Below are 10778 nucleotides of genomic sequence, written 5' to 3'. Positions count from 1 at the left end.
ATTTTCTGGAAGGGCAGCGTAGCTCAAAAGCAGCTCGGGGGTTTTGCATTCGACTCGCCTCCGTCAGGACTAGCCCCTTGCTTTAACCCAAAGCGGAGAGCACAGGAGTTCTCATTTCTGAGCACAAACTTGGCGACTTTTTGGCTGCGCAAAGCGCAGATTTGGTCACACTAGTAGACGGAGGGTATATACGCCGGAAGTAATATATCTTTGGAAGGTGCCGAAGCAGAAACGCCTCCTCATTCTTTTAACAAGGATTTGGGGAACGATGCCTTAGGGTTGATTCACAAAATCACACTTGTCAGTTGCTGGGGGCGCAAGCAGTCGCAGGTTTCCGAGGGTAGGGGGGTGGGAGGGGTCCGAAGACACTCTCAGATGGGGGGGGGGGAAGGACCAACAACTCAAAGCTGCTTCCTAAGAGTTTGTTTGCTGTTTCCCCATCAGAGCCATTTTTCGTTTTGGTTTCCCCGCAGCCTGTGCGTGAACGCGTTTTGATTTGCCAAAATTACCCCATTTCTGAGCAACTGGCTTTTCTTACTTTTGATGTGTGTGTGTGTGTGTTCCCTTCTCCATTCCTCTAAGGACGCAACACATAAAAAAACCCCAGCATTTTGCTGCAAAGAAGAACTGACTATTGTTTTTTCCCCTAACAGCGATAACTTGTGTTTCAGGTTTGATTCTTTTGTGTTACAGGATTGTGAAGTTGTTTTAACATCCCAGGCTGTTTATCCAAAGATTACAGGCTGAAAAACTTCTGTCTTCCCTCAAATTTCCTCTTTTTTTTTCTTTTAAAAATATGATTGGTTCGGGTCAAGAGATATATATATATTTAAGCCTTGGGTTCACTGGTGCTCTCTCCACGTGCGTCTCTCTCTCTCACTGTTTTAATTTATTTGACAAAATTCTAATTGTAATCTTCACTGCATATTCCCCTTATCTTTTTTTATTTTTTATTTTGCAATTTTGGGCTATGAAGAAGGAATATCCTGGCGAAGAAGGAAGAAAAGGCTTGAAGAAATTTGGGGGGGAGGGTGGGGGGCGCAGGGCGAAGCGGGGGGCATTCTTCATCTTTAGAGCTAACTACTCTAAAAAGAAATTTGTTTGGTAAGAATCAATTAGTACAACTAATTGTAACATATTCTTTTAAATAAATTGATTTATTCGATGAAACTGTCCAGCTTTCATGTGTGTGTGTGCATATGCATATATTGCTGCAAGATTTCAAGCTTTGGGGAGGCAGAATTTCCATTAAACAGACACACACACACACTGTGCCAAGAATCTACTTTCAATTAAGACTTTCTTGCCCACGTGGGGATCCTTGTGCCACACAGGATGAAAAGCATTCAAGGAAGCTTCATGGCCCCAGATCCTTGTCAGGTGGCTGCTAATTCCAATTCTGAGCTGAATGGGGGGCTAGACTGGATGACCTCTAGGGGATCCCTAGGCTGGCTTTGCCAGGCTTCGAGGAGCTTCCTGCTGGGATGGCAGCCTGGAGGCTGACTCTGCGGTCAGAGATGGCTGGATAAGGTGAGGGGGCAGATGGAGGGGGGGCAATGGCCGGTCCTTTCCACCGTGGACCAGCCTCCTCCTACTCCTGTAGGCTGGCTGCAGCGTCCCCATCTTGGCTCCATCTTGTGGATCCTCCTGCCCCCCTCTTGCCTCTTCTCCAAACCCACCCAGCCCTTTGCCTGCCTCTCTCATCCCTAGGGGGGGCGTTCCTTGGAAATGGGTGGGGGTCTCCAGCAGAGAGAGAGAGAGAGAGAGAGATGCTGGAGGATGGCTGGAACGCAATTCCTTTAAAATGCATTTCTTCCTCCATTTCCTTCCTTCCTTTCTTCTTTCCTTCCCTCCCTCCCTCTCTCCCTCCCTCCCTCCCTCCTAAATGAAGGCTTGGTCTGCTAAGCTGCCATTCATCTTCTGGTCCAAAGCAGGAAAAAAGGAAGAAGGATTCAGGATTTTAAATCCTATTTTTCCAACCGACATGGACACGGATTCCTCCGCTCGCCTCCTCGCCTTCACCTTCTTCCTTCTCTTCCCAGGTAACGTGCTTCCTTCCTTCCTCCCCTTCCTCTTCCTCCCCTGCCCCCCCCCACCTGTCCTGCCCACCTCTCCGGCACAATAACCCCCGCAGTGGCAGGTGGATCCCCTCAAAGGGCTTTGAAGGGGGGGCTAAGAATCCCTGGGGTTTGGGAAAAGGGGTTTTATAGATCTTTGCTCTGGAGGCTGCCTGGTTTTCAGAGAGGCGGCGGGGGGGGGGATTCCATTCCCCCCCCCCCCACTTCAGGTCCAGTTTGAATGGGAAATTTCCAACTCTGTAATTCTCTAAATATTGTTCGGGGCTTAAGGGCTGTCATCCACAATAGCCTCGGATGAGGTGTGTGTGTTTGTGTGTTTCTCTGTGTGTGTCTGTGTGTGCTTTATTTTGCCATGCTCTGCCTTCTGCCTGTTGGTGTGTTTGTGTGTGTTCTGCTTTGCGGGCATGAAAGCCAATGCAACTGTCTTCCCTTGCTCTCTTCTCTGCCTTGCTCTCTTCTCTGCCTATGGAGTTAAGATTTTTGCATGTTGCGTTGCTGCTTTGCTGAATGGGGAAGGACGGGGGGGGGGAGGCTGGAGGGTTCATTGAGAGCCTCCAAGGGGGGGCACCTTCTCCTCCCCCCCCCTTCCATTCAAGATCAGCCCTGCTGGCAGATTTGCATTAGCAGAGCCGGCTGTGGGTTTTCTGCCTCTCCTGTGCTGCAGTTTGAAAGGGGTGGGGGCCGATCTCTGGGTGGGGGGATTTAAATCTGGGCCAGATGCTTTGGGTTGAAAGGATCAGGTTGGGCTAGAGGCAGGGGATTATGGATGTCACGGCTTGAAGAGAAGGACAGTCTTGAAAAAGCAGCAGAGCAAATCATAGAGCACAGAATAACAGAGCTGAGGGGGGACCCTGGAGGTCTTCTAGTCCAACCCCCTGTTCAAGGCAGAAGACCTTATACCATCCTGCTCAAGTGGTTGTCCAATTTCTTCTTTAAAATCTCCACTTTTGGAGCACCCACAACTTCTGAAGGAAAATCCCTTCCACTGATTAATTGTTCTCCCAAACAGGAAATTCCTCCTTCATTCCAGGTTGCTTCTCTCCTTGATTAATTTCCATCCGTTGCTTCTTCTGCCTTTTGGGAGCTTTGGAGAATAGGGGGACCCCCCCTCTTCTTTGGGGCAGCCCCTCAAATACTGGAAGGTATCATGTCCCCCCCCCCTTATCTTTCTCTTCAATAGGCTACATAGACAGAGCTCCCTCAACCGTCCATCCTACGGATTTGTATCAATGATATAAATAGAATGATATCAACAATAACCACCCTCTTAAAGGTTGAGAAACACCCTTTAAGGGCTCAGAGGCACCCTTGTCTTTAATCTTCTGTGCAAGCCAAGCACCACAGCACAGAGATGGACATCTAAAACTGCTAAAACATCTCCCCAAATTCTGGATCTTGATGTTCTCCTCAACATAACCTGTCCAACTCTTGGTTTCCAGACTCCGAAGGAGGCCCCCACCAGCGGCAACTGCTGAAGGACCTGATGGAAGACTACATCCCCCTGGAGAGGCCTGTGGGGGATGACACTCAAGCCATCACCATCCACTTCACCCTCAGCCTGATGCAGATCATGGACCTGGTAAGTCCTGGAGATGACCACCAAAGACATGGAGACGTCTTGCCGGTTCCTAATTTTCCAGCTGAATTCATCACTCTGTATCCCAAGATATTTTTTGGGGGGTGGGGGTGGGGGTCAAGCGTTCCTCTGCTATCCTCATCCTTGATTTTTTTCCCAAACATAAAAAAATGAAAATCAGGAATTTAATCAGGAATTAACTCCCAAAACAAGCTATCAGAAACGCCCAGGCACGTGATGGTCTGGAATTATACACGGCCTTCGTTTTGCAAGTGGGGGGTTGTGCAAATGCAGCATCTGTAAGACCAACACGACGGTCGCAAAGAAAATGCCACAATTATTAAACAAGCCAGCGAGCCGTGGTTGTGCCCCAAAGTGGAAGGAGCAAAACTGACTCCAGGATGGAGGTCACGACGATGATTAAAACGTTAGGACCATCTTATAACTCCCCCTTTCTGGGTCGTAAGTGGAGGACTACCTTATTATTAAACAAACTCATCTCTGGCTAAGAGTGCTTTTGAATTTTTAAAGAGAGTGTGGCTTTTTAGATGTTTCTAAGAAATATTCATTATTATTATTATTATTATTATTATTATTATTATTATTATTATTATTATTATTATTATTATTATTTCTGTGGTCCGGGCAGGACGAGAAGAATCAAGTCCTCACCACCAACGTCTGGCTGCAGATGGTACGTTTATTTTTGTCTAATTTAAGGACAATGTAAGATAAGGGCATCCCAAAATCAGGCACCTTATAAAGAGCTGCCTGCTTTTTTTTTTTTTAAGTACTGGTACGATCACTACTTGCGTTGGAACGAATCCGAATATCCCGGAGTGAAGTCCCTACGTTTCTCAGCTGACCAGGTGTGGAAACCAGATATCCTTCTCTACAACAGGTAAGGCAGGGGTCCAAAAATCGGGGGCAGGGGACTTTTGGGGTCCCTTAACTGGTGATGCCAAGCCAGTTAAGACAGATCTTGCACAAGGAGCGTCACAACAGGCTTTAAATAAAACGGGAGAGTTTAATTCTTGTTTTTTTCCCCTCTCCATCTTGCAACCTTTGCTAGATTTTGAATTGTGGGTCAGGATTATCCTGGGCCAGGGGTCACCAAATGTGGCCCCTTTAAGACTTGTGGACTTCAACTCGCAGAATTCCACAGCCAGCCCTGGTTGGCTGGGGAATTCTGGGAGTTGAAGTCCACAAGTTTTAAAGGGGCCACATTTGGATGGGGGGGTCCTTTATGCTTGCCAGAAGGGGTGAGAAGTGTGAATGTTTTGATCACAGCTTGGAAATTTCTGCCTCTGGAGTGTGTGTGTGTGGGGATCCTTCTGTCCTCTTCCCCATTTTTTGTTCCCAGTGCCAACGAGCAGTTTGACTCCACCCTCCACACCCACGTCTTGGTGAATTCCAGCGGTTACTGCCAGTGGCTGCCCCCAGGTGAGATGGGAAGGGTGCAAAAAATAAGATTTATTTATCTTTTTTAAAAGAATAATAATTAAATATTTCAAAAGAAGTCCAATACGTTGCGCAGGTTTGAATAGCTGAGCAGGATGGATGTCTTATTTTACACACGGGCTCCTGAGTAATTTTTTTTTTTTTTTTTAAAAATAGTTCTACATTTTAGAAAAGGAGTTTGAGATTTCACTGCTGCCCAACCCATTGAGGAAATATTTTAGTCCTAGCAGTGATGGTGTTACCTAGTTGGGTCATGAAACATCTGCGAGGAAATAACCAAGCTCAGAAAGAGCACCAAGGACCCCCACTTTTAATCCTTGCCCTCCTTCCACCCTTCACCCCCTTTTCTCCCCTTCCTGCAGGGGTCTTGAAAAGCACCTGCCGAATCGACGTCCGTTGGTTCCCCTTTGACACCCAAAAATGCATCCTCAAGTTCGGCTCCTGGACTCACGACGGCTGGCTGCTGGATCTCCGCATGTTGGAGAGCGACACGTCGGGCTACGTGTCCAACGGCGAGTGGGACCTTGTGGGTAAGGGTTGGGTCGCCCTTCCTGATCCGGAGGTCCGTCTGGAACCGCCAGGGCCCCGGAACCCCACGGCAGTTGACCCTTCCTTCCTTCCCCTCCACCCCACAGGTGTCCCTGGCAGCGAGAACCGGGTTTTTTACGAATGCTGCCGGGAGCCGTACCTGGATATCACCTTTGTGGTCATCATGCGCCGCCGGACCCTCTATTACGCCCTGAACATGCTGGTGCCCTGTTTGCTCCTTTCGGCCGTGACGTTTTTGGTCTTCCTGTTGCCCGCCGATTCGGGGGAGAAGATTTCTCTGGGTAAAACTCATTGGCACCAGGAGGTGGTGAGGTCTGGCTGTGTAGCCGGGCGAGGGGAGCGAGAGAGACAACGGGTGAGCAAAGGTTGGGGATGTTGTGCAGGTAGAAAGAGGGAGATTTGCCTGCCAAGCAGGCGTCTTCAAACAAAATAGATTTTGTAGAACAGGGGTCTTCCAACTTGGCCCTTTGATGACTTGTGGACTTCAACTCCCAGAATTCCTCAGCCAGGCACACCTGCCTGGCTGAGGACTTCTGGGAGTTGAAGTCCACAAGTCATCAAAGGGCCAAGTTGGAAGACCCCTGTTGTAGAACAAGAGCCCTGATAGTCTACAACAGAGGTGGGGAACGGTGGCTCTTCTAGGACTGGTGGACTTCAACTCCCAGAGCTCCTGAGCTGGCAGGGCTGTTTAGGGAATTCTGGGAGTTGAAGTCCATACATCTTAAAGTTGTCCAGCTTGGAGACCAAACACAGCTGGCTGAGGAATTCTGGAAGTCCACATGTCGTAAACGGGCCATAGTTCCCCACCTCTACAAGGATAAAAATTCTCTTTCCTTGACAGATTTGGAGATCAGTCTGAAACTATCCCCATTTTACAGATGGGAAGACTGAGGCTGAGGCAGGTGGGGTTGACCTGGGGCTCCCTCCTCCTCCTCTTCAAGGAAAGTCCATGGGACACCCCCATGGACCTTTTGGGTCTCCTTTCTCCCCAGGCATCACCGTGCTGCTGTCGCTCACCGTCTTCATGTTGCTGGTGGCTGAAGTGATGCCAGCCACCTCCGACTCGGTGCCTCTGATAGGTGAGGCTGGAGACGGGGAATTTAATTTCAATGGAGCACCCGCCGGCCTTTCTCCCTCGCCCAAACTCGGGGTGTATGTCTGTCACCTCTGATTTTGGACCTTGCAAGGAGTGGACAATCAGTAATACGTGGACGGGCACTGTCAAAATCTGGCCTGAAGGAAGAAGCTGGTTGGGCTGTGGAGATTTTCTGCTTTTGGGGGGGGGGCTGGTTTGTGTTTAGGGGTGCTAATTAATCTGCTTTCCTCTCCAGGGCAGTACTTTGCCAGCACCATGGGCATGGTGGGTCTCTCTGTGATGACCACCGTTTTTGTCCTCCAGTACCATCACCACGATCCCGAGGGAGGGTCCATGCCAAGATGGGTGAGGGCCACCTCTTGTTTTGGACTGGCTCGCGTGCTTTAAGAGGGGTGGACTTCAACTCCCAGAATACCCCAGTTCGTGTGCTTAAGAGGGGAGGACTTCAACTCCCAAAATTCTGGCTGGCTAGGGAATTCTGGGCCTCCCCCCCAAATCCTCCCCTTCTCCCTTGCCCCTTTCAGTAGTCCCGTTCTCTCATCCAACCGCTTCTTCCACGCAGGTCCAGGTGCTGGTGCTGAACTGGGGCGCCTGGCTCTTGCGGATGCGCCACCCCGGAGAAGAACCCTTGGAGCGCCCCCCCTGCACCCCCAGTTTGCTGAGCTGCAGCTCGGACAACAGTGACGGAGGCAGCCCCCGTCCAGCTGGGCCCGTGGCCAACGGCCACCTAGTCTACGCGGGGATCCCCACGGCTGCCATCGCTCCTACCCCCTTCCCCACCAAGCCCCCCAATGTGCCCCGGCCCTTCCTCTTCTCCCCGGAGCCCCCGTCCTCCTTCCCGGAAGACCCCCTCTCTGCCCCCCGTCTGAGCTCCATCCTGAAGGAGCTGAGATACATCGCTCAGCGCTTCCGCAGCCAAGATGTCTCCCGGGCCACCTGCAGCCAGTGGAAGTTTGCCGCGGCCGTCATTGACCGCCTCTGCCTGGTCCTCTTTGCCCTTTTCCACATCGTCTGCTCCATCGCCATCCTGATGGCGGCCCCCAACTTTGCTGAGGCCATCACCAAGGACTTCCTCTGACGCTCCGGAGCTGGACTTCCTCCGAGGACCTTCTCGAGATGGTGAGAAGGTCCCTCCTGGATGGAGAAAGACGGGGCTGGCCGGAGACCCTCCCGTGCATGCCGACAACCTGGATTTTTTGTGGTGGACAATAAGGTTTGCCTGCAATAGTTGTGGAGCTCCTCCTGCAAGGGAGGTCCTCGTTGGCCAGGGAGGACATGGTGGCGGTCTCGTCTTGGGCTGGTTCTCCTTCAGAAATCGTGGACGCTCCAACACTGGAGGCTTTTAAGAAGAGACTGGACGGTCACTTATCGGAAATGGTATAGGTTCTCCTGCTTGAGCGGGGGGCTGGACTAGAAGACCTCCAAGGTTCTATTCTATTCTATTCTATTCTATTCTATTCTATTCTATTCTATTCTATTCTATTCCATTCCACTCCACTCCACTCTACTCTATTGCTATTCTAATTCTATTTCTATTCTATATTCTATTTCTATTCTATATTCTATTTATATTCTATTTCTATTCTATATTCTGTTTCTATTCTATTCTGTTCCATTCTATTATTTCTATTCTATTCTATTTCTATTCCATTCCACTCCACTCCACTCTATTGCTATTCTAATTCTATTTCTATTCTATATTCTGTTTCTATTCTGTTTCTATTCTATTCTATTCTATTCTATTCTATTCTATTCTATTCTATTCTATTCTATTCTACTCTACTCTACTCTATTCTTCCTCCGAACATCTCAAGCTGTCCTCTTCAGCCCTCACTGCCATGTTGAACGTTCAGACCCTGGAGTGTTTGCACCACGAAGGCGAGGGCGCTTCCAGACCTGCAAAGTCCTACCCAGAGGGAGCTGCATTTGGGGCACGTTCTCCCCCCAAATGTCCACTTTCTCTCTTGTGAACTGTGACACAACTGCCAAAGACCCTGCCTTGACTCTGGAGCTCCCAACACGGGTCTCTTCTCAGTTCCTTCCGGCAGGGCTGATCCCAGACCGAAATCCAGTAGAAGGGCTGAACTGGACACCTAATTTCTGCCCGAGGAGCAGAGATTACAGACCCTAGATAAATAATCTGTCCTTGTAGACTAGTGATTTGTTTACAGACGGGACAGATTCCCCGTTTGAAAAGAGTACTGTGAAAGACAGCTGCAAAACAAGTGTTGCACTGAACTAAGCCCGACATTCTGAGATGAAAGTTGTTAACTGCTGTTTTATATATATATATTCTTAGTGTATAATTCACTATATCACTCTTACAAGCCAAGGGGTATCATCTCATTCTAGTTTTTCACTTATTTTATTGAAACAGAAAAAAAAATAAATTATTCAAAGTAAACAGCAATAAATAATCAATAATTTAAGCCTTGATATTGTCTGAAAATTACCACCATCGCCCCTTTGTCACTTCTTTCAACCCCTTCTTCCATTAGTCCTGCTAAACAAAATCACTATTAAACCCACCTCCCAGCTCCACAAAATGAAATAATAAAAGAAAGAAAAAGAAGAGGACAAAAAAAAAAAAGAACGGAGAGAGAGAAAGAGAAAATGAAAAAAAGAAAGTAAGTCTTGAAATTCTTCTAAGATCAAAAACGGGAAGAAGACCAAAGGATTAACACCCCCCCTTTTTTTTCCAAAATATTAATTGCCGCTAAATCGCAATGGAATTATTTACAATTACTGGATCAGCAAAAGAGACTGTAAACATATATTTTTTTTCCTGCTCTTTCTGGCGTGTGTTTTGTTTTTTTCTTTCTTTTTAAACGGTGGGAACCTCCTGCGATTCGGAGGCCTTAAAAAGACAAAACGTTGCCAGCAGAGACACGGAGGTGAAACATTTCCCGGGAGGAATGGGGCAGAAATCCGAGCTCTTAGGGTGCAATTTTACACGCACCAAGCTATTCCAGAAAGTGGGGAGCAGAGTTTGGGGGTACGTAAGAGTGTTGCAGATTAAGGGTTGAGAAGAATGGGGGGGGAGGCGTTGTCTGGTAGTGATGCAATGAACTTCTGGACCCCAGAGAGGGTCTTTGGAACGGGCCAGCCACCTCCTAAGGGCCAATCCGTCTCGCCCATCCAAACTTTTGCCTCAATTTTACGATGGAGCCTTGATGGAGGGAAATATTCCAATAATCCAAGCTTTGCTGATGGGACTTTGCTTCCCTTCATTTTTCTCATTCTCCTTCCCTTTGTTTCTTGTTTTTTTTGTTTTTTGTTTTAAAAAAGACACGTCCGTACAAAGGGAAAAAAGGATGGATGGACTCTTCTGCTCCATACGTCGGGCCAGCCAAGATTTCTTAGCCAAAAGTTTTGGCTGCGCAAAAGTTGCACAAGGGAATGGATCTCTTTAATATCTCCAAAGAGCTTTCCTTCCTGGAAAGAAGCGGAGACTTTTAAGAGATGCTCAACCACCTCGGAAGAAGAGGAGAAACAGACTCAGCCAGGCTGGTGAAGACCCCCCCCCCGTCTGATGAAGGATGCAGAAATCCAGGTTGTTCTTTTTTTTTTTGCAGTCCGGGATTCTTTCTCTTGGTTCTTGGTGCGTCAACAAGGAGCAGTGGACCATGGGCTCTGTGGTCCTTTAGGTTCACAACCTAAAGAGGTCCTGGACCGCTGTAGCAGGAATCGCCTACTCCCGTTTCAGCCCGGATCTTGTTGGTCTTGAAAGAGACGATGCCAAAACAACCTCTGGCCACTTAGAGAGAGTGTGTGTGTGTCTATTTTCCAATTTGGGAGAGGGGAAGCCACACTAGTTCTACCACCCCCTCCTCAAATTCCCTCCTCCATCAGCGTCCGATCCTCACGAAACCCCAGGGAAAAATAATTTGCAATTTTGGTGGTTTGAAACCCAAGATTCATTGCCTTTTTTAGGGGAGTGGGGAAAGTTAGGGTACAATGTTTTTTTGGGGGAGGGGCTGTTTTCCAAAACACAAGCTATTCCCCCCCCCATTGGGAC

General features: G+C 48.5%; 1 protein-coding gene across 3 annotated transcripts; it reads left to right on the top strand.

Annotated features, from left to right (window-relative positions):
• The first annotated feature begins 356 nt into the window (after positions 1-356).
• LOC120316946 (neuronal acetylcholine receptor subunit alpha-7-like) lies at positions 357-8191 on the top strand. 3 transcript variants are annotated; one of them, XM_039363118.1, is made up of 11 exons: positions 357-1530; positions 1935-2042; positions 3518-3657; positions 4304-4348; positions 4446-4555; positions 5018-5097; positions 5478-5645; positions 5751-5945; positions 6657-6743; positions 6996-7105; positions 7323-8191. In XM_039363118.1, the coding sequence occupies exons 2-11, from the start codon at positions 1985-1987 to the stop codon at positions 7836-7838; spliced, it is 1509 nt and encodes a 502-aa protein (XP_039219052.1). In that variant the 5' UTR covers positions 357-1530; positions 1935-1984; the 3' UTR covers positions 7839-8191. The 3 variants fall into 3 exon arrangements, with proteins under 3 accessions (XP_039219052.1, XP_039219053.1, XP_039219051.1); XM_039363119.1 differs by having other exon boundaries at positions 1892-2042; positions 5478-5627; XM_039363117.1 differs by having other exon boundaries at positions 1892-2042.
• Positions 8192-10778: the final 2587 nt, after the last annotated feature.

Source organism: Crotalus tigris, unplaced genomic scaffold (genome assembly GCF_016545835.1).
Source record: "Crotalus tigris isolate CLP2741 ecotype Arizona unplaced genomic scaffold, ASM1654583v1 scf7180000019553.37968852642:3898890, whole genome shotgun sequence".
NCBI classification, from domain to species: domain Eukaryota; kingdom Metazoa; phylum Chordata; class Lepidosauria; order Squamata; family Viperidae; genus Crotalus; species Crotalus tigris.
The sequence above is the reverse complement of the archived record's forward strand: the minus strand, read 5'-3'. Positions and strand labels throughout refer to the sequence as shown.